The sequence below is a fragment of the Stegostoma tigrinum genome, chromosome 2, assembly GCF_030684315.1.
Source record: "Stegostoma tigrinum isolate sSteTig4 chromosome 2, sSteTig4.hap1, whole genome shotgun sequence".
Classification (NCBI taxonomy): Eukaryota; Metazoa; Chordata; class Chondrichthyes; order Orectolobiformes; family Stegostomatidae; genus Stegostoma; species Stegostoma tigrinum.
Genome location: NC_081355.1, coordinates 108988740 through 109011177, shown reverse-complemented (window position 1 = coordinate 109011177; position 22438 = coordinate 108988740). Strand labels below are relative to the sequence as shown.

Below are 22438 nucleotides of genomic sequence, written 5' to 3'. Positions count from 1 at the left end.
GTGCATCTACGACCGTTGTACTTTCAGGTGGTAGAGAATGTTGACTTGGAAGATGCTGTCATGTAGGTGCATTGCATCTAGTAGATGATACATACGCCAGCCATTGCGCATCAGTGGTGAAGGGAATAAATGACGAAAGTGTCACATTAGGCACCGATAAGGCAGACAACTTGGTCCCGAAGGGGGCGGGGATCCGGCTCTAATCTCGCGGAAGTGGGCGGTGCCCAAACTCCGACGTCGCGGACGGGGGCAGGGTCTTAGTTCCGATCTCGCGGGAGTTGGCGGTGTGGGAGTGAAGGGGGTTGATGTCACGGGAGGGAAGACAACAAGCAGCGCGTGAGTTTACTGGTTGCTGTGGTAACCAGCCCTGGTCCTTCATTGACCCGGCCGCGAGCAGGAATGAGCAGCCGATGCTCCCTCTCTGGTAACTCAGACCTTTTGGTTCTTGTTTCCCTACTGGCGTTCTTGTACATAGAGCGAGAGAGCTGATCTTGAGTTTTGATTTGCTCCACTTTTCTGTTAAATGTTCTGACTTCACAATTGCATTGTTCTGTAGCCGTAATAATGGACAGTCAGAGGGATTTTGAAGGAACTCGCCTGACGTCGCCACGTTTAAAATCTGGATGTCACTCAGCTGTTATATGCACTTCTAATGGAAAATTCAGATTCAGCATTTAGGAAAGGGAAGGTAGTGTTGGATCCAGCGGCGGAAGGAGATTAAAATCACGTTGAGCAGATTGGTGTCGCTTATACAGTCGGGAGGGCAGTAGGTCTGCTGGATCTGGCAGTGGCCATGGTTGGTGCTAATGGAGGGAACGGGACCATCAGTAGCAGGGTGCCTCGAGGATTGACTTTTCCATAGAATCCCTGCAATGTTGAAACAAGCCATTTCGCCCAACAAGTCCAAACCAACTCTGCCAAGAGCGTCCACCCAGATTCCCTACCCCATCCCTGTAACCCTGCATTTTCCATGGCCTATCCACCTAACCTGCACATCTTTTTTGGGACTGTGGGAAGAAATCGGAGCACCCAGTCAAAACCCACCCAGACACAAGGAAAACATGCACACTCCACATGGGATCCTGATGCTATAAAGTGGTAGTGCCTAACACTGAGCCACCATGCCATCTGTATTTGTCAGCTAGTGCAAAGGGTGTGGGTGTAGGCTCTGGTGTTGCTGTGGGATGAGTGTCAAGTCTGTTAGGGACTATATAGTGTATTGTCCAGAGGGTTCAGTCTAGCAGCATGACCAGTGGTTCCAGGGGCTTGTGTTTGAGGCACAAGGGTTGGGTGGAATGGAGGTGTTATCAGGACCCTGTTAAGTGTAAGAAGTTTGTGCAGGAGTTAGCTTAAAATTTTAATCCTCAATTTCCTTTTGGATTGTTGCTTTTATGAATTCGTGCTTCAGTGCCCAAAGGAAACTTGTTAATTGTTGATAACAAAGCGTGAAGCTGGATGAACACAGCAGGCCAAGCAGCATCTCAGGAGCACAAAAGCTGACGTTTTGGGCCTAGACCCTTCATCAGAGAAGGGGATGGGGAGAGGGTCCTGGAATAAATAGGGAGAGAGGGGGAGGCAGACCGAAGATGGAGAGAAAAGAAGATAGGTGGAGGGGTGAGTATAGGTGGGGAGGTAGGGAGGGGATAGGTTAGTCCAGGGAAGACGGACAGGTCAAGGAGGTGGGATGAGATTAGTAGGTAGGAAATGGAGGTGCGGCTTGAGATGGGAGGAGGGGATAGGTGAGAGGAAGAACAGGTTAGGGAGGTGGGGATGAGCTGGGCAGGTTTTGGGTGCAGTGTGGGAAGGGGAGATTTTGAAGCTTGTGAAGTCCACATTGATACCATTGGGCTGCAGGGTTCCCAAGCGGAATGTGAGTTGCTGTTCCTGCAACCTTCGGGTGGCATCATTGTGGCACTGCAGGAGGCCCAGGATGGACATGTTGTCTGAGGAATGGGAGGGGGAGTTAAAATGGTTCGCGACTGTGAGGTGCAGTTGTTTATTGCGAACCAAGCGGAGGTGTTCTGCAAAGCGGTCCCCAAGCCTCCGCTTGGTTTCCCCAATGTAGAGGAAGCCATACTGGGTAGAGAGGATACAATATACCACATTGGCAGATGTGCAGGTGAACATCTGTTTGATATGGAAGGTCATCCTGGGGCCTGGGATGGGGGTGAGGGAGGAGGTGTGGGGGCAAGTGTAGCACTTCCTGCGGTTGCAGGGCAAGGTGCCGGGTATGGTGGGGTTGGAGGGGAGTGTGGAGTGGATTAAGGAGTCACGCAGAGAGTGGTCTTTCCGGAAGGCAGACAATGGTGGGGATGGAAAAATATCCTTCCCCCACTGCTTCCCAAAACCAGCCCAGCTTCTCCCCGCCTCCCTAACCTGTTCTTCCTCTCATCTATTCCCTCCTCCCACCTCAAGCCGCACCTCCATTTCCTACCTACTAACCTCATCCTGCCTCCTTGTCCTGTCCGTCTTCCCTGGACTGACCTATCCCCTCCCTACCTCCCCACCTATACTCATCTCCACCTATCTTGTTTTCTCTCCATCTTCGGTCCGCCTCCCCCTCTCTCCCTATTTATTCTTGAACCCTCTCCCCATCCCCCTCTCTGATGAAGGGTCTAGGCCCGAAACGTCAGCTTTTGTGCTCCTGAGATGCTGCTTGGCCTGCAATGTTCATCCAGCTTCACACTTTGTTATCTTGGATTCTCCAGCATCTGCAGTTCCCATTATCTCTGATACTTGTTAATTATCGTTTGTTTTTTCTTCTTCGTTTGACAAAATAGACCTACTGCTCAAAAAGATATCAGCTGTCCATTGCAGTATGTATTTCCACTAAAATGGAAGGTTGCCTAGTGTCATCAATCAAAATAAATGTAATCGTAACAAAAATCCTAATAATGCTCAAGCCATAAATTAAACAATTGAAATTTGATGCATTAAAAATTAATGTTGCGAACTATGTTGACAATATTCTCCAATGCCCACCAGTTATAGAGACTAAGTAAGTGTCTAAGCGCTGTCTGATTGAAAGAAAAGCCAAAATCTAAGTTATTAAATACATCACACAAGTTTGACAGCAGTCTTAGAATGGAGCCAATGTTGAACAAAGCTTTTGAAACTATGCTGCAGTTTTATTTGGATTGTAGTTTTTTATTTCACATTTAAATTAAACCAAATGTAATATTCTTGCATGTGCATTAGTGAATGACTTTATTTCTATTTTCAGTGTTGTCCAATGATAAAGAAAGGAAATCAATGCAGTCTCGACAAATTTGTCATGAATTTATATAAACATTAGTGAAGAGAAAATGGGTGAGAACCGTAGTGCTGTGCCTTTGACAACAGAGACTTCAGAAGAAACCTTAGACTCAGACTTTCTAGAATATGCTACAAATTTAATACTTTCAGAGAGTGATGATTCGGAAATTGATGCCAATATGGTGGCTAAGCTTACAATGCTCTCACTTAAAAGAAAGAATTTAACCTCGATTCCGTCAAAACTTTATCTGTTTACAAAACTGAATGTTTTGAATATCAGCAAAAACAGCATCACATCTATTCCAGGTGAAATTGCCGTGTTTGGCCAGCTGAGCCAACTTTTTCTTAATAAAAATAATATCTCACAGCTACCTGCTGAAATTGGACAGTTAATAACATTAGAAAACCTGAATGTGAAAGAAAACCAACTGAGCATTTTACCAGAAACTATAGCCAGGCTAAAGAATTTGACTGTTCTCAATTTAGACCAAAACAGGCTTTTTGTTTTTCCAAGAGCCATATGCCTGCTTCCAGAGCTAACAAAGCTTAGCCTTTCAGGAAACTCTCTTCAAAGCTTACCAATGGAGATTTCTGAGCTGAAAAATTTGAGACAACTGTCTTTAAATGATAACAAGTTAACATTTTTGCCGCTACAGTTTTTTGATTTGCTTAATCTTGAAGAACTAAGATTGTGTGGAAATCAGTTGGCTAGCCTTTCAGAAAAAATAGAGAAACTGCAGGAACTACGGATTCTGCAATTAAAACGTAATCAATTAAAAGATCTTCCAAATGAACTTTCCAATTGTGTAAGAATTAAACAACTTTTACTCGATAGCAATCAGCTCATAGAATTGCCTTTAAGGATAGGCAATCTTTATAATATGACAGAATTCTGTGCCAGCAATAATAAACTGAAAACTTTGCCGGTGGGTATGTCACATGTTGTCCGTCTTTCAGTCCTGGATATTTCTCATAATATGGTGGAATGCATTCCTATTGAACTTAAAAACTGTTTTAGAATAGCAAAAATCAACTTCAGTAACAACAATCTTTTGCAATTTCCAGTGGCATTATGCTTAATAACTGAGTTGAAGTATTTGAATCTTAGTGGCAACCACATCTCTGAAATACTAGTTAAATTGTGCTGCATGAGGAGCCTGGAAATCTTCAATCTAAGTGCAAATAACTTTACTTCATTTCCAATTGAGATATGCAGACTTTGGAATTTGGATAATTTGGATTTGAGCAAAAATGGAATTGATAGTATTCCAGTGCAAATATCTGCTTTGTATAATCTTCAAATTCTCCATCTTCAAAATAACAAATTTTGCACCTTTTGTTATAATTTATGCAGATTGTCCAACTTGAAGCTACTAGATATATCTAACAACCAAATAGAAAATCTTCCATGGGATATTCTAAATCTGCAGAAAATTTTGGAGATCAACCTTTCTAATAACCATTTTTATGTATTTCCAATTGAAATATGTCATTTAACAACATTGAGAATACTGCGTATCAGTCAGTTGGATGGTTTTAAGGTATTGATATGGCCTTATACAACAATTACTGAAATAATTTAGACAAAGAACTGCTGGAGTATGAATGGTTTACGACAGGGGTGAAGTCATTGCTTTTTTTTAAAGGAACAAATTGGTAAACATTTAAAATACATAGATATATATTTATAAGGGGACAGAATGTGGCAGTGGAAATAGTTTGTTCTACTCAAGTGCCAGAAAAGACACATTGGATTAATACAAAAACAAACTTTTGTAGGTTTATGAAATCTAAACTGAAAACACAAGATGCTGGAAAATCTAAACAGATCAGGCAGAAACCATGAAAACAGAAAGAGTAATTATTTCAATTTTCATCTGAGCTGGGAAGAGTTGGAAATGTAATGGGTGTTAAACAAGTGAAAGCGGGGAGAGCAGGAATAACAAAAGTGAAGGCTTGTGGTAGGGTGGAATACAGAATGAGTTAAATGACAAAAAAGTTGGTTGTAGAGAGTCAAAGGGAGTGGAAATGATTGAAATAAAAGGAAAAAATTGTTGTATTTAGTATTTAGACAATGTGTGAATGGCAAACTGATGAATCAAAGTTCTCCAAAATCACAAACAAGTATAGCAAACATGTCTGATAGTGAAATCTCCAAAGAAAACATACCAAGTTACAGTCTAAAATTGTTGAACTCGTTAAACCTCGAAGGCTGTAGAGTTACAAATTGAAAGACGAGGTGCTGTCCCTCAAGATTGTATAGAGATTCATTGGAACACCACTGGACATCAAGGTCAAATTATAGAATTAAAACTACTGGCAACAGGAAGCTCAGGCTGTGTTTGCAAATTGTGTGACACCATTACGGAAAGCAAATGCCCAGTCCGCTCTGTTGCATTCTGAGCAACAAATAATATAGTAATTTGAAAGATATATAGGTAAGTCAATTTTCATATAGAGATGTATCAGAGTCCTAGAGCGCAGAAGAAATCTGTGTTGAGTATTTACATTAATCCCACTTCCCAGCACTTGCCCCACAGTCTCAAATGTTATGACACTTCAAGGTGTTCATCCACATATTTTGTGAAGTGCCCTGGGCAGTGTATTCCAGATTCCCAACACTCCAGAGGAAAAAAATTCTTCAAATACCCTCTACCTTTCACCTTGAAGGTATCTTCCTTATTATTGACTCTTCAACTAAAGGGAACAGCTGCTTCCTATCCACCCTGTCCATGCCCCTCACAGTCTTAATGAGGTTATCCCTCAGCCTTGACTGCTCCAACAAATATATCCTGAGACTATCCAGCCTCTCTTCAGAGTAAAATGCTCCATCCCAAGCAACATCCTGGCAACCTGATCTCAACATCAAAAGTTCTATCAAACTTGTAAGTCATGACCACCCTCTGACAAAGTCATGCTGACTATCCCTAACCAAACCTTTCCTCTCCAAGTGGAGATTAATTCTCTCCTTCAGATTTTTCTTCAAAGTTTTCCCCACCACTGATGTGAGACTCAAAGGACTGCAATTCCTGGGTTTATACCTACTATCCTTCATGATAAGTAGAACTACGTTAGCTATCCTCCAGTCCTCTGCCATCTCCCCTGTGGATCGAAGATATTAAAGATTTGGGCCAAAGGCCTCATAATTTTATCCCTTGCCTCCCACAGCAGCCTGGGATACAAATCTTCCAAGCCTGGGGACTTGTCCACTGTTACACCTGCCAAACCAGAAATACTGCCTTATTCCTCATGTAAATGTGGTCAAGAACCTCACAGTCCCTCTTCCCAAATTCTATACCTATATCCTCACTCTCCAGAGTGATAGCAGACGTGGAATGTTCATTTAACATGCTATCAATGTCCTCTGGCTCCATGAATGGATGCCTCCTTAGTCCTGAAGAGACCATCCTCTTTCCACCTCGTAGACTTATAGAAGATCTTTGATTCTCCCTAATTTTATCCACCATGCTTTTTGATTCCCCAAACACCCCAAATTTGTTCATCTGATTACTTTCTTAAGTCCCGCCTTGCAATTTGTATACTCCATAAGAGCATCAGTTGATTTTCTTCCTTTATACCTGTTAAAATCCTCTTGCTTCCTTCTTATCCAGTCCTGGATATTGCTAGACACCCAAAGTTCACTGGGCTTGGTATTCCTATATTTCACCCTAAAGGGAATGTGTTGGACCTGCATTCTCTGCATGATTTTCCTACAAGAAGGTGTTCCCAGTCTACTTTTGCCAGACCCTGCCTTATTTTTAATACAATCTGCCTTCCCAGAATACAAAAATATTATTTACAGACCATCTTTTTCCTTTTCTTTAACAGACTTAAACATACAGTATCGTGACCACTTTCACTATAATGCTTTCCATTTTCCTCCTTAGTGCAGTAACCAACTCCTTAAATAAAATGCAATACCAAAATCTCTTTTAAACTCTCCTGAAGATCCAAGACCGTGTTGTAAAAACAAAGTTGCTGGAAAAGCTCAGCATGTCTGGCAGCATCTGTGAAGGAGAAAACAGCGTTAACGTTTCGGGTCCGATGACCCTTCCTCAGAACTGAGATCCAAAACGTTAACTCTGTTTTTTCCTTCACAGATGCTGCCAGACCTACTGAGATTTTCTAGCAACTTTGTTTTTGTTCCTGATTTACAGCATTTGCAGTTATTTCAGCTTCTATACCCTGGTATGTTGAGTTGTCAGTCCTGTCCCTCCTACAACTATATCTCTGATGACAACAACATTGCAATTCCATGTGTCAATCCATCCCCTTAACTCACCTGTCTTACTTACAGTATTCCTAGCCAACGTGGACTTCACAAGCTTCAAAATCTCCCCTTCCCCGACTGCATCCCAAAACCAGCCCAGTTCTTCCCCTCCCCCCCCACTGCATCCCAAAACCAGCCCAGCCTGTCTCTGCTTCCCTAACCTGTTCTTCCTCTCACCCATTCCTTCCTCCCACCCCAAGCCGCACCTCCATTTCCTATCTACCAACTCATCCCGCCTCCTTGACCTGTCCATCTTCCCTGGACTGACCTATCCCCTCCCTACCTCCCCACCTATACTCTCCTCTCTAAGATAATAAAATGTGAGGCTGGATGAACACAGCAGGCCAAGCAGCATCTCAGGAGCACAAAAGCTGACATTTCGGGCCTAGACCCTTCATCAGAGAGCTCTCCTCTCCACCTATCTTGTTTTCTCTCCATCTTCGGTCCGCCTCCCCCTCTCTCCCTATTTATTCCAGAGCCCTCACCCCATCCCCCTCTCTGATGAAGGGTCTAGGCCCGAAACGTCAGCTTTTGTGCTCCTGAGATGCTGCTTGGCCTGCTGTGTTCATCCAGCCTCACATTTTGTTATCTTGGATTCTCCAGCATCTGCAGTTCCCATGATAACTGAACTCTCTTGCCTTGGCTCCTTTATTTCTGTCTGTTGTGTTTCTATTGTAAAAATAATCTGTGTCCCCTTCAGCTGCCAACTAGTTTAAACTCCTCCCAACAGCACTAGTAAACTACCTGCAAGGATGTTGATCCCATTCTGGTTCGGGTGTAGAGCGTCATGTTTGGAGCGTTGGATGATGAGGAAAGTGGAGGTAAAACAGCAAGGGTTACATCTCCAGCACTTGTATAAGAAATGAAAGGAAGGGAAAGCAGTGTTGAATGTGATGGTGGAGTGGACCAAGGTGTTACATAAGGGATTGTTCTTTGGAATAATGAAACCAGAGAGGAAGATGTGATTGATAATTATACCATGCTGGAGGTTACAGAAGTGGCGAGGGATGTTCTGGAGGCTTCTGGCTTGAGGCAAAGGAAAGCCCATTATGATTCTTGGAAAGAAATGAAAACAGAAATGAAGTAACTCAACACCACTTTCCCAAAAGGCAGCTAGGACTGAGCGATAAATGTTGGCCCAGCCAGTGATACTGACATCCTATCTATAAATAAAACAAGAAATGTATGAAGCTTATAGCTCAGCCCAAGATTGAACATACTGGGTCAGGCTGAGGGAGTGGTGCAACAGCTGGGCTAGGGTCGAACTGGAGAACTTACTCTGTGTTGAAGACATCAAGATTGTGACAGGAACAAAAGCAATGGCATCATTTTTTGACAACATTTTGGAAGAAATTCTGAATCCAAGGTGATTTGGAACAAATAATTTGGAGACATGCAACAATTAATTGAGTCAAAATGTAAAGTAGATGTCTGTACCACACTTGTGGAGGTTGAACTGCTGGCAGGAGTTAATATCATGGATGGTCAGCATGTAGATAAGAAAGAGGAAAGAATTAAGTCTAGACCTTCCAGGAATCCCAAAGGTGTTAATCTGGCGGAGTGGAAAGAAATGATTAGATCGGAATGTGACTAGTGGCTAGGCCACAAAAAGAAAGGAAAGACTTTCATTTATCAGAATATCCCACAGTATTTTGCAATTAATGGTGGACTTTTGAAGTCCAGTCACTTTTGTAAATAGGAAATGCGACAGCCAAAATATGTATAAAATGCTCCATAAACAGCCATGAGATAACGATCAACAAATTTGTTTTAGCAATGATGGATGGCATTATTGGAAGCAACAAAAGCAATGCACCACTGAAACTGGCAGCATTCCTACCAACATGATCCCTGGGAGCTCTGAGAAAATGAAGACCTTATTTGCCAGCAGGATCTTTCGCTGGGGCTTCGAGGGGATCATATAGTTGCAGATTTCCCCACGTAGGGTAGAATTCTTATCAGAGAGCTGCCAATGGCTGCTACCAGTAATTCACTCGACATTTCACCAGGTCTATCTGGAGAAAGGTAAGTGAGATCAAGATGAGGATTGTAGGAAGATGATCAATTTGTGGACAAATGATTTGGCTCTCAAAAGACACGCATCTTCCCAAAGCCATCTGGCATGAAATGCCTTTGAACAAGGGCTTGCTCTACCAGACCACAAGCAACGGTGTTTGCTCCTAGATATGAGTCTCTCATCTGACACTATTTTAAAGGCCATGGGATTAGCATCTAGGCAAGAAGCTGCCCACAAATTGGACGTAATTGGGAAGACAACGGGGTTGCAGTGAAGTCTGCTCCATATTCTCTCAGCTAATCTAGCAGAACCCTTCCCTTCTCAGAAATCTCCTTCCAGAGGGAGCCATTGATCACCCATTTTTTGAGAGATAAATAATTGAAGAAATTGCCAGGGAGAATCCTGTGCCCTGCATAAGGATAGAAATACACAAGAACTGTTCCATGGTGCTAGATGACTGGTGAGAAGCTTCAGAGGATTACAATGTGGTAAACCATCTAGAGCAAACTTTAGATAGAATGAAGATATTCTGAGATATTCTTGGCTTGAAGGGTAAAACGCTTTATTTAGAATTTATCTTTTGCACAGTTTCATATGCAAAAAATCCTTTAGGCTAAATGAAATTTTGTAGCTCTTCATAAATTGTATGGTGATTGCATGATTTTTCAATTCATCTAAAGAGTTTGGATTAATTGAAAACCAGAACTGAAAAACCTAAACAACGTTTGGTGCCATGATTCAGATAATTGTTTTCAGTCAACGATAATCTTGGAAGAGAAACATATCTTCTGTTAATGTCTCATCATTAGTGTTTACTGTTTTATACTAAATATTTAATTCATGATTAGTAACCAGAGAGACTAAACTTAACTATTTAACAATCTGTCAATTTTTAAACATTAATACGTAGAATGCACTGCCCACGATAATGTACTTAATGAGAAAAAGCTTATTCACAAAGAAATCTGTCAGGTGAAATGTTTGTTATTATATACGCTGATAAACTTTGTTATGCTTGTCACAGGAATAAGTACAGCTTATGCTGTAGAAATAACTTGATTTTTTTCAGAGCTTTTTTTTAACAGATAAAAAGCCTACCAGATGAATTGTGTAATTTGATTGAATTAAGAGAGCTTGACATATCGTACAATGCACTGGCATCCATTCCAGCCAACATTGGAGAAATGAAGAACTTGGAAAGGCTTGTAGCTGCATATAATAAAATAACCTACCTCCCCAAATCCCTGACAACACTTGCCAATCTGATGTCCATTAATCTGAGAGGTGAGATTGCAGTAAAAATGGCAAGCAAAAAGCAATATTACATCAGTAGCGGCTGTTGCACTGGAAGTAGATGGCAATGTAATTGTTGCGGTTGAATTGTGATTGACACATTTGGAACAATATCTGTTTGTCACATTTACAATTTTATTGATTGAAATGATTGGTTTCTGAGAAAAAACATGCTTTATATATACAAACATGGTCTGTATTTTGTATACTGCAGTAATACATAGAAACCTCAGTTATGAAGAAAAATTCTCTGTCTTTGTCAGATGATGCAATGCTGAAACGCACCTAAGTGCATGTACCTGAACTCACCTGTGTTTCCAGTTTGAGCTGATACATTTAAGCTGTGCATCAGGCTGATCCAACATACATATTCAATAAGAAGAACGTTATTGCTGTAGTTATAAACTTAATAATTATAGTCCACGTAGAGTTGTTACAGAACACACAAAAAAAGACCTTTTAGTCTGTAGCTATGCTGGATCTCTGCAAAGGTAGATCAGTATGCAAGTCACCTTGCCTTGCCTGTGGTTTTAAAAGCTCCACTTGAATGATGCTCCACTACACTCTCATCCCACATCCTGAACGTTTGCTACATAACAAAATTGTTTTTGCAGTTGTTGTGTTTGGTTCTTTTGCCAATCACACTTAATCAGTGTCTTCTTGGACTATTGCATCTATGAGACTAGATTATCTCTCTATATTTGTTCTTGTCTCAACCCCTCATACTTTTGAACACCTTTATCAGTTCAGTTCTGAAGAAAAGTCATACCAGACTTGAAATATCAGCCATTTCTTTCTCCACAGATGCTGCCATACCTGCTGAGTTTTTTTAGCATTCTTTGTGCTTGGTTCAGATATCCAGCATCCATGTATTTTGCCTTCGTTCCATAACTATTATCTGTACAATGCATGTTTCTGGCTTTGCAATCCTGTGAAAAGCACCTTGAAATATGAGAACAGAAAGATTTCATGCCAACAATTTACATAATAAATGCAGCTGCTTTTGTGCAGGAAGACAGTGACATCCTTATGAGAGGATGCTACTGCTGATTATTTGAGGAGCAGGCCTCTGCAAAGTCTAAAGATGGGACTTGAATGAAAAATTATTAGGCGCTACTGGATTAATAAGTTTACACTATTTATCTTTCTTCACATTGCATTCTATTCTGTATAACCATCACTGACACAGGAACATTTGCCAGCAGCTCTATATTAACCCTTTACCAAAAGCTTCTTGGGAGCAATTAGTTATTGGATCGGTTGCTAATGTTCTTCCTAAAAACAAGTTCATGGCCTTGCCACCAGCTCACATGACAGTGGCATTTTTGATGTCAGGGAAACAATGTCACCTGAGCTTTATGCAGGCGACGGCATCATATTTAAATGAAAGTAAGCCCAATTTGAAAGACGCAAATCTGCATTTTTTCTTTTTGAGGGAGAATTGCTAACGTACTGACCAGCATTATTAGATGTGTGAACACCATAAAGATTCAGGTAGAAGAAATCTCTGCTCATAGAAGTTTAGTTGGCAGCACCGATAATTCAGTTGAGCTCAGATATGTCAGAATTCACCTAGCACCACCCTATGGTTCAAAACAAAGTTTGCTATGCAGCATCACCAGAATATTTCAGAATGCAGAGAGATTCTATTTCCAGATGATTGCTGCAAAGAATTGATCATAAAAGGAGAATGTAGCTGTGTAGAGATTATTACAAAGAAGAGTAGCTGTGGCTTCTATCTGAAGAATTGGGATTCTTCCCTAATAAAGAATGAAGGGCCTTCTCCACATGGCAACAATGGGTTTCGGCGTTATACTGTAGAGAACTGGTTGAAAGGTGGGCAGTAAAAGAGGGGGTAGTGAATAATTGAAGACTAGGCGTGGAATCAAAGTGTATAAGGCCCTTCCTCAGCAGCTTCCATAGTTACATACACTGCACATGCCTGCATCACTGGAATTTGCATTTTCCTCTACACCTTACCCAGATTTAATTTTATTTTTTGTGTGATGTGGTGTAGCTGGCTGGACCAGCATTTATTGACCATCCATAATTATTCTTGAGAAGGTGGTGATGAGCTGCTTTCTTAAACTACTATGAACCTTGGGGTGTAGGTACACCGCTGCTGGGAATGAAGTGCCAGGAATTTATACACCAAGGAGGAGGAAGAGAGGTGACCTGATCGAGGTGTACAAGGTAATGAGAGGCATGGATAGAGCCAATAGCCAGAGACTTTTCCCCAGGGCAGGATTGACTGCCACGAGGGGTCATAGTTTTAAGGTGTTAGGAGGAAGGTATAGAGGAGACGTCAGAGGGAGATTCTTCACCCAGAGAGTTGTGAGCGCATGGAATAGTTTACCAGTGGTAGTCGTGGAAGCGGAGTCATTAGTGACATTTAAGCGACTGCTGGACATGCACTTGGGCAGCAGTGAATTGAGAGGAATGTAGGTTAGGTTATTTTACTTTTGGATTAGGATTATTCCACGGCACAACATCGTGGGCCGAAGGGCCTGTACTGTGCTGTACTTTTCTATGTTCTATGTTCTATGTTCTAAGACCTAGACCATATTCAGGTTTAGGCTGATAAGTTGAAAGTAACATTCAAGCGATACAAACACAAGGCAATCAACATCTTCATCAAGAGAGAATCTAACCATTGTCCCTTGATGTTTAATGACATTGCCAGCATACCATGGTCCAGGAACTAAACTGGACCAGCTACACAAATACAAGAATAGGTCAAAGGCCAGGAAATTTGATGAGTAACTCACATTTTATATCCCCAATGCCTGTCCTTACGGCAGACGTCAGGAGTGTGATGGAATACTTTCTTCTTGTCTGAATGAGTGTAATTGAAACAACATCCAAGAAGTTTGAACACCACCTAGGATAACGCAACACACTTGGCTGACATCCCATCCACCACCTTCGATATTCACTCCCTTCAACACTGCTTCTTCCAAATTGTGTTCAACATGGAAGAGTATTGATTCATCAGCTGAAGGGGGTCAGCAGGTGATAATTAGCAGGCACATAGAAAATATGGGAAATGTACATCCTTGGAAAATTGGCTTCATTTTCTGATGGTACCGTCATCTCATCTCAACCCTGAAATATTTTTAAACAAAGAATGCAGAAATGCTAGAGATCTGAAACAAAAACAGAAATTGCTGGAGAAACACAGTAGGTCTAGAAACATCTGTGGAGAAATTAAAAAATAGAGTTAACATTTCAAGTCCAGTGACCCTTCATCCGAACATCTGTTTTTGCCCCCAAGCATTTACTTTTTTCAATGGAATTCATTTAAAATAACAGAATCACTTTAAAAATTAAAGATGTCTTTCTTTGTTTTCTTTAGGAAATGAATTAACTTCATTACCAACCAATTTTGGACAACTGAAGTCTTTGAAAGAAATAGATTTGAATGAAAACCCACTAGTAAGACCTCCAAAGATAGTATGTGAAGGGGGAACACTCACACCAATTGAACAGTATTTGAAATACGCACATGCAAAGGATAGTAAGTGTTTTGTATTGAATAATATGGTAAGCAGCAGTCATTATCTGATAATCATTAACAGTGACAATATAAGTGTAATCAATTTCTGCAGTGCTGTATGTGTCATTTTATTTAATCTTTTTGTTTTAGAAAAGTTTCTGGAGAAAGTTTTACAGTTAATACCAAATCACGTTCCTGAAGAAGATTTTGGATATTTCTGTGCCAAGCTCCATCTACCTTCCAGTGACATTACTGCTCTTGAAAAGTCAAGGTTTGGCTTTTCATAACTTCAAATCTTCCCAAACATTTTCAGAATGTAAAACAGCCAGTGCAGAATTTAGCATTGACGTCATCTGTGTGAGGAATTCCTGTGAAACACAATCCGATTATATCAGACATGCATGTGAAAAAGGAACATCAGTAACTATAGGTGACTTAAATCTGCAGACAGATTGGGCAAATCAAATACCGTAGAGGAGGAATTCCTGAAGTGAGCATGGGGTGGTTTTCTGGACCATAATGTTGAAGGGCCAACTACATTGAAAACAAGCCATCTTAGATTGGGTATTATGCAATGAGAATTTGTTTTTTCCTGTTTGGTGCCAGAGTGCAAAGACAACAATGGCCAAACAATGATTTGTGAGGGAATTTAGAGATACTATTAGCTGCAAGAGAAAAACAAGCAAATTAGGAAGGAAAACAATGGGCCCAAGGATTGGGAACACTTTAGAAGTCAACAAAGGAGGACCAAGGGATTGATAGAAAAGGGGAAAATAGAACATGCACGGAAGCTTCCGGGGAGCTGTTTGTAAAAGATATAGATATGTAAAGAGAAAAAGATTGGTAAAAACTAATTTTTTATTCATTCATGAGATGAGGTGTTATTATCTGGACCAGCACTTATTGAGGGCAGTTAAGAGTCAAGCACATTGCTGTGGATCTAGGGCCACATGTAGGTCAGACCAGTTAAGGATGGCAAATTTTCTTCCCTGAAAGACATTAGTGAGCAAGGTGGGCTTTTCTTGACCATTGACAGTAGTTTCATGGTCATCATTAGACCCTCAATTCCAATTGTTATTGAATTCAAATTCCGCCATCTACCATGGCAGGATTCAAACTCGGGTCCCCAGAACATTACCTGGGTCTCTAGACTAACAGTCCAGTGTGCTAATACCATTAGGCCATTGCCTCCCCCTCCTTACAGGCCCCTTATTGTCAGAAGCAGGGGAATTTATAATGGGGAGCACAGAAATAGCTAATGAACTAAACAAGGTCATGGAGCAGAATTAGACTATTTGGCCCTTTGAGTCCGCTCTGCTGTTTGATCATAGCTGATACGGTTCTCAACCCCATTCTCCTATCTTCTCCCCATAACCTTTGATCACCTTACTAATCAAGGGCCTATATATCTTTGTCTTAAATACATTCAATAACTTGGCCTCTACAGCCCTCTGTAGCAATGAGTTCCACAGATTTAAGGGATAAGGGTCATCCCTTAATGATGAGGTTGTCCCCTCAGGTCCTTGTCCCTCCTACTTGTGGGAACACCTTTTCCGCATCCACTCTATCCAGGCCTGTCAGTATTCTGGAAGCTTCAATGAGATTCCTCCTTATCCTTTTAACTTCTGAGTACAGACCCAGAGTCCTCAACTGCTTCTATGATAGGCCCTTCATTCCTGTGATGATTCTTGTAAACCTCTTCTGACCCCCTCCAAGGTCAGCAAAATATCTCTGCTCTTGTATTCTGCCCTCTCAAAAATGAATGCTATCGTTGCATATGACTTCCTAACATTCAGCTGAACCTCCATGTTAACCTTAAGAGAATCCTGAACTAGGACCAATCCGTCCCTTTCTGCTTCAGATTTCCAAAGACTTTCTCTATTTAACAAAATAGACTATGCCTCTATTTTTCCTACCAAATTGCATAACCTCACACTTTCCCTCATTGTATTCCATCTGCCACATCTTTACCCATTTTCCTAGACTGCCTAAGCCCTTCTGCAGATTCTCTCCTCCTCAACACAAAATTCATACTTTGCTTTGGTTTTCATGTACCAGAAATGATGGGGAACAGAGGATTTAGCGAGATGGACCAACTTCAGCAGATCTATACTTGTAGAGAAATGGTAATGGAGATAGTGTTGAGATTGAAGGCTAATAAATCCCCAAGGCCTGATAACCTGCATCCCAGAGTACTTGCGAAAGTGGCTCTAGAAATAATGAACACTTTAGTGCTCATCTTCTAAGATTCTTCAGAGTCTGGAACAGTTTCTATAGTTTGGAGGGTAGCTGTTACCTTGTTATTTAAAAAAGGAGGTAGAGGGAAAACAGGAAATTATAGAACAGTGAGTTTGATGTTGTTCATGGGGAAGATGCTGGAATCCATTATTCCATCATGTAGAAAATAGTGGTAGAATCAGACACAGTCAGCATGGATTTGCAAAAGGGAAATCATGCTGAACAAGATAACAAAGTGTGGAGCGGGATCTGAGGAGCACAAAAGCTGACATTTCGGGCCTAGATCCTTCATCAGGAACGGGGATGGGGAAAGGGCTCTGAAATAAATAGGGAGAGAGGGGGAGGCAGACCGAAGATGGAGAGAAAACAAGGTAGGTAGAGAGGAGAGTATAGGTGGGGAGGTAGGGAGGGGATAGGGGTTAAAGGGGCAGGGGTGGAGAGTGTAGAGGTGAGTGGAGGTGGGGAGGGTTTAGGCCAGTCCGAGGGGGTGGGATGAGGTTAGTAGGTAGGAAATGGAGGTGCGGCTTGAGGTCGGAGGAGGGAATAGGTGAGAGGAAGAACAGATTAGGGAAGTGGGAGCGAGCTGGGCTGGTTTTGGGATGCAGTGGCGGAAGGGGAGATTTTGAAACTTGTGAAATCCACATTGATACCATTGGGCTGCAGGGTTCCCAAGCTGAATATGAGTTGCTGTTCCTGCAACCTTTGGGTGGCATCGTTGTGGCACTGCAGGAGGCTCAAGATGGACATGTCATTGAAGGAATTGGAGTGCGAGTTGAAATGGTTCGCAACTGGGAGGTGCAGTTGTTTTTTGCAAACTGAGCGTAGGTGTTCTGCAAAGCGGTCCCCAAGCCTCCGCTTGGTTTCCTCGATGTAGAGGAAGCCACAACGGGTACAAAGGATGCAGTATACCACATTGACAGATGTGCAGGTAAACATCTGCTTGACATGGAAGGTCTTCTTGGGGCCTGGGGTGGAGGAGAGGGAGGAGGTGTGGGGACAAGTGTAGCACTTCCTGCGGTTGCAGGGGAAAGTGCCGAGTGTGGTGGGGTTGGAGGGGAGTGTGGAGTGGACAAGGGAGTCATAGAGAGAGTGGTCCCTCTGGAAAGCAGACAAGGGTGGGGATGGAAAAATGTCTTTGGTGGTAGGGTTGGATTGTAGATGACGGAATTGTCAGAGGACACTTCAGGGCCAGAAGAGGGATTGTTCCACGTAACCTACAAAGAGGCAGGCATAGCCTGGGCCCGTGTGGGTACCCATGTCCACCCCCTTTGTCTGTAGGAAGTGGGAAGAATCGAAAGAGAAGTTGTTGGAGGTGACGACGAGTTCAGCCAGGTGGATGTTGGAGGGGGACTGGTTGGGCCTGCGGGACAGGAAGAAGCGGAGGACCTTTAGGCCATCTGCATGGGGAATGCAGGTGTATAGGGACTGAACGTCCAAGGTGAAAATGAGGTGTTGGGGGCTGGGGAATTGGAAGTTCTGGAGGAGATGGAGGGCGTGGGTGGTGTCACGGATGTAGGTGGGGGGGGTTCCTGGACCAAGGGGGAGAAAATGGAGTCTAGATAGGTGGAGATGAGTTCGGTGGGACAGGAGGAGGCGGAAACAGTGGGTCGACCAGGGCAGGTGGGTTTATGGATTTTGGGAACGAGATAGAAGCGCCCGGTGCGGGGTTGGAGAACAATGAGGTTGAAGGCTGTGGGTGGGAGGTCACCTGAGATGATGAGGTTGTGGATGATTTGGGAGATGATCGTTTCATGCTCGGGGGGTGGAGTCATGATCTAGGGAGCAGTGGGAGTAGGTGTCAGAGAGTTGGTGTCTGGCCTCAGCACTGTAGAGGTGAGTGGGCCGTACTACAACTGGGGGGTTTGGGGTGAGGTTGGAATTGGAGTGGAGGGAGCGGAGAGCTGCATGTTCTGCAAGGGAGAGGTTGGAGTGAGTGAGGTGGTGGAGAGGTTGAGGCGTTTGATGTCTCAACGGCAGTTGAAGATGAAGAGGTCGAGGGAGGGTGGGAGACTGGGGGGGTGTGGTGTCCAGGAGGAGGACTTGTGTTGGAGGCAGGTGAAGGGGTCAGTGGAGGGAGGGTTAGGCTCTCCTCAGATTCTCCAGCATCTGCAGTTCCCATTATCTCTGATACAATTTTAACCCACATCTATACCTACCCTGTTTTGTGTAATTTTTTGGCCAACTTCTAATCCATTTTGTTAAGTACCCATCAATCCCAAACACTTCTAATTTGCTAATGATCTTGCCACGTGGCACCATATCACATGCTCCAGATATACACTACACTCATCGACTGCTTGTATCACCTCATCAAAGAAATCAATTATTTTTGTCAGACATGACCTACATCCCTCACACCCCGCCCCCGCCACAACCGCCCCCAGATGATCCCCCTCATTCTCACATACCACCCCACCAACCTCCGGATACAACGTATCATCCTCCGACACTTCCGCCATCTACAATCCGACCCCACCACCCAAGCCATTTTTCCATCCCTACCCTTGTCTGCCTTCCGGAGAGACCACTCTCTCTGTGACTCCCTTGTTCGCTCCACACTCCCCTCCAACCCCACCACATCCGGCACCTTCCCCTGCAACTGCAGGAAGTGCTACACTTGCCCCCACACCTCCTCCCTCACACTTATCCCAGGTCCCAAGATGACCTTCCTTATCAAGCAGATGTTCACCTGCACATCTGCCAACGTGGTATATTGTATCCATTGTACGTGGTGTGGCTTCCTCTACATTGGGAAAACCAAGCGGAGGCTTGGGGACCGCTTTGCAGAACACCTACGCTCGGTTCGCAACAAACAACTGCACCTCCCAGTCGTGAACCATTTCAACCCCCCCCCCCTCCCATTCCTCAGACGACATGTCCATCATGGGCCTCCTGCAGTGCCACAATGATACCACCCGAAAGTTGCAGGAACAGCAACTCATATTCCGCTGCAGCCCAATGTTATCAATGTGGACTTCACAAGCTTCAAAATTCCCCCTTCCGCCACTGCATCCCAAAACCAGCCCAGTTCTTCCCCTCCCCCCACTGCATCACAAAACCAGCCCAGCTCGTCCACTCCCCCCACTGCATCCCCAAACCAGCCCAGCCTGTCTCTGCTTCCCTAACCGGTTCTTCCTCTCACCCATCCCTTCCTCCCATCTCAAGCCGCACCTCCATTTCCTACCTACCACCTCATTCCACCTCCTTGACCTGCCCAACTTCCCTGGACTGACCTATCCCCTCCCTACCTCCTCACCTATACTCTCCTCTCTACCTATCTTGTTTTCTCTCCATCTTTGGTCCGCCTCCCCCTCTCTCCCTATTTATTCCAGTTCCCTGTCTCCATCCTCCTCTCTGATGGAGGGTCTAGGCCCGAAACGTCAGCTTTTATGCTCCTGAGATGCTGCTTGGCCTGCTGTGTTCATCCAGCTCCACACTTTGTTATCTTGGATTCTCCAGCATCTGCAGTTCCCATTATCACTTAATAAGGTCATGTTGACTTCCTAGTGTTAGTTTATTTTTCTAAAAGTATATGTGTTATTATGGCCTCCATCAGTTTCCCACTATTGTTGTCAACCTGATGAGTCTGTAGTTTCCTGGGTTATCCTTTGCCCCTTTTTTAAACAATGGCATCACATTTGCAATCCAAAGACAAATAGGAAGAATATACAGGTCCAAGTTAATGAACATGGTGGGACTGGCAGTTTGAAGAGTGCTGATTTCAATGCAAGGACTGTAACAAGTAATGCAGATGACCTTAGAACCTGGACTAATACATGAATTACGATCTTGTATGCATTACAGAAGCTCAGTTGAGAGAAAAGCAGGAGTGGTAGCTAAATCTTCCAGGCTTTAGATGCTTCAGGTATGATAGAAAAGGACGTACAAGGGATGGGGGAATTGCATTACTGATTAAGGAGAATGTCACAGCTGTATTAAGTGAGAACGTCTTGAAAGGTCATCCAGTGAGGCATCTGGCCGTGACAGTATTAGTAGAAGTGGCTATTGCACAGTCAATGTTAAGTTGCTGTCCCATCTTCCCATTGAGAATGTCATCCATTGTATTGCTTGGCACAATCACCATGGCAGATAGGATTGACTTTGAAGGATTTAGTAAATCAGCACTATGCATCAATGAGGTACTGCGGGCCTTTAGCAGCCAAATTTACTCCAGTACAATCTGTAACCTCTTGGTGGATATATCATTCTATAATTACCCTTAAGAAAGAGAACAACTCTGGTTCAAAGAAAAGGGAGACATGCCAGCTGAATCAGTGGAAATACCTAAATACCAACCTTTTGAAGTTATAGAACAGAATAGCAACAGCTAATGGACAGGGCTAAGTGATTCCAGATGTACTGCTCATCTCTAGTTACCCTTGAGTGGTGGTGAGCTGCCTTCTTGAACCACTGCAGTCCATTTTGTGATGGTAGACCTATAATGTTGCTATGGACAGAGTTTGAGGCATTTGACTTAGTGATACTGGAGGAATGGTGATATATTTCCAAATCAAGATTGGAAATGGCTGAGAGTGGAGCTGGAAATTGCTGGCTCTCATTTGTATCTGCTGCTCTTGTCCTTCTAGAAAGTGATAGCTATGGGTTTGAAAAGAGCATTGCTGAATTTCTGCATGGCATTTTCTGATAATACACACTTCATTGGAGGTGAAGGGAATGAATCATACAGCCTGTTTTGTCTTGAATGATGTCAGGCATCTTGAATATTCTTGGAACTGCAACTGGAAAGTGTTCTATCATAATTCTTGCTTTGGTCTTCTAGATATGGACAGGCTTTGGGAGTCAGGAGATAAATTATTCACTGCAGGATGACTAGCCATTGACTTGCTCATGTAGCCATAGTATTTATATGGCTGGTTCAGTTCAATGTTCAGCTATTTCAGTTTCTGATCAATGGTAACCTCCAGGATGTTGATAGTAGGAGATTGAGAAATGGTGGAGCATTGAATGTGAAAGGCTATAATAGTTAAATTCTTTTGTTGGAAATGGTCATTGTGAGTCACCATTAAGGTCTCACACGCTCAACCTCACCTCTTGCCTGAGGCATGGTGACAATCAAGTTAAATCCCTACCAGTTTTCGCTGTCTACTGAGAGATCAGCCCTTTGGTCCTTTATGATCATGGCATCTATCATAATTACTATGTGCAAGTGTTTTTGGCACATGTCAGCCTAAACCTGCATGTTGTCTAGGTCTTAGTGCGTATTGACATGGACTGCTTCAGTATCTGAGGAGTCGTGAATAGTGCTGGATGATATGTGGATCATATGGATTTGACTTCCTGGAAGATTAATGGAGATAGCAATCCTAGATCTTAACAATCAGATATTGAAATTGGTACCCTCATGCATCACTGATGAAAGGAAATGAACAGTTTTTGTTAAAATATCTCCATCGACCCTATGATACCTCAGTTTAATTTTGAGCACCTTCCAGTCGTCATCCTATATATAAGAAATAGGAGTAGATCACCTTTAACATTAGTATATTCGTGAACAAAGTAATATTGATGCATTTACTGAAAAAAGTAGAAGTGCACCATTGTTAAGACTGTTTTCCTTTTATTTAGGATAGAATTAAAACAGAAGATAAAGGAAGCTCTACACTGGTGGGAAAATAACCGTGCAAGTACACTAGAACCTGCTGAGGCTTTAGAAGAGTTAATTCGGACACTCTACAAAGCAGACTTGTTTGAAATAACTTCAATAATCAAATCTTTAAGGGTGTATGAACATGCTGTCAAACTGTAAATTTGTTTCACACCCATGATGATTGAATTATAACTCTTGAAAAATGTTCTTGTCTGGACATCAAAAGGCCTTGGAAAAGGAGATTAAAATTGTTTTAACAGA

The 22438-nt window shown here is 42.8% G+C and overlaps 2 protein-coding genes across 5 annotated transcripts; both read left to right on the top strand.

Annotated features, from left to right (window-relative positions):
• Positions 1-295: 295 nt before the first annotated feature.
• LOC125466562 (leucine-rich repeat and death domain-containing protein 1-like) lies at positions 296-22438 on the top strand. Of its 4 annotated transcripts, none has more exons than XR_009443177.1 (5): positions 296-424; positions 10612-10826; positions 14191-14378; positions 14482-14602; positions 22156-22438. XR_009443177.1 is itself a non-coding variant. In XM_048561180.1 (5 exons), the coding sequence occupies exons 2-5, from the start codon at positions 10727-10729 to the stop codon at positions 22334-22336; spliced, it is 564 nt and encodes a 187-aa protein (XP_048417137.1). In that variant the 5' UTR covers positions 296-424; positions 10628-10726; the 3' UTR covers positions 22337-22438. The 4 variants fall into 4 exon arrangements, 3 of the variants coding, with proteins under 3 accessions (XP_048417137.1, XP_048417128.1, XP_048417146.1); XM_048561180.1 differs by having other exon boundaries at positions 10628-10826; positions 14191-14352; XM_048561171.1 differs by having other exon boundaries at positions 14191-14352.
• LOC132207199 (leucine-rich repeat and death domain-containing protein 1-like) lies at positions 3306-10601 on the top strand. The gene is made up of 2 exons (XM_059642428.1): positions 3306-4185; positions 10567-10601. Exons 1-2 carry the CDS (start codon positions 3306-3308, stop codon positions 10599-10601), a joined length of 915 nt encoding a protein of 304 aa, XP_059498411.1.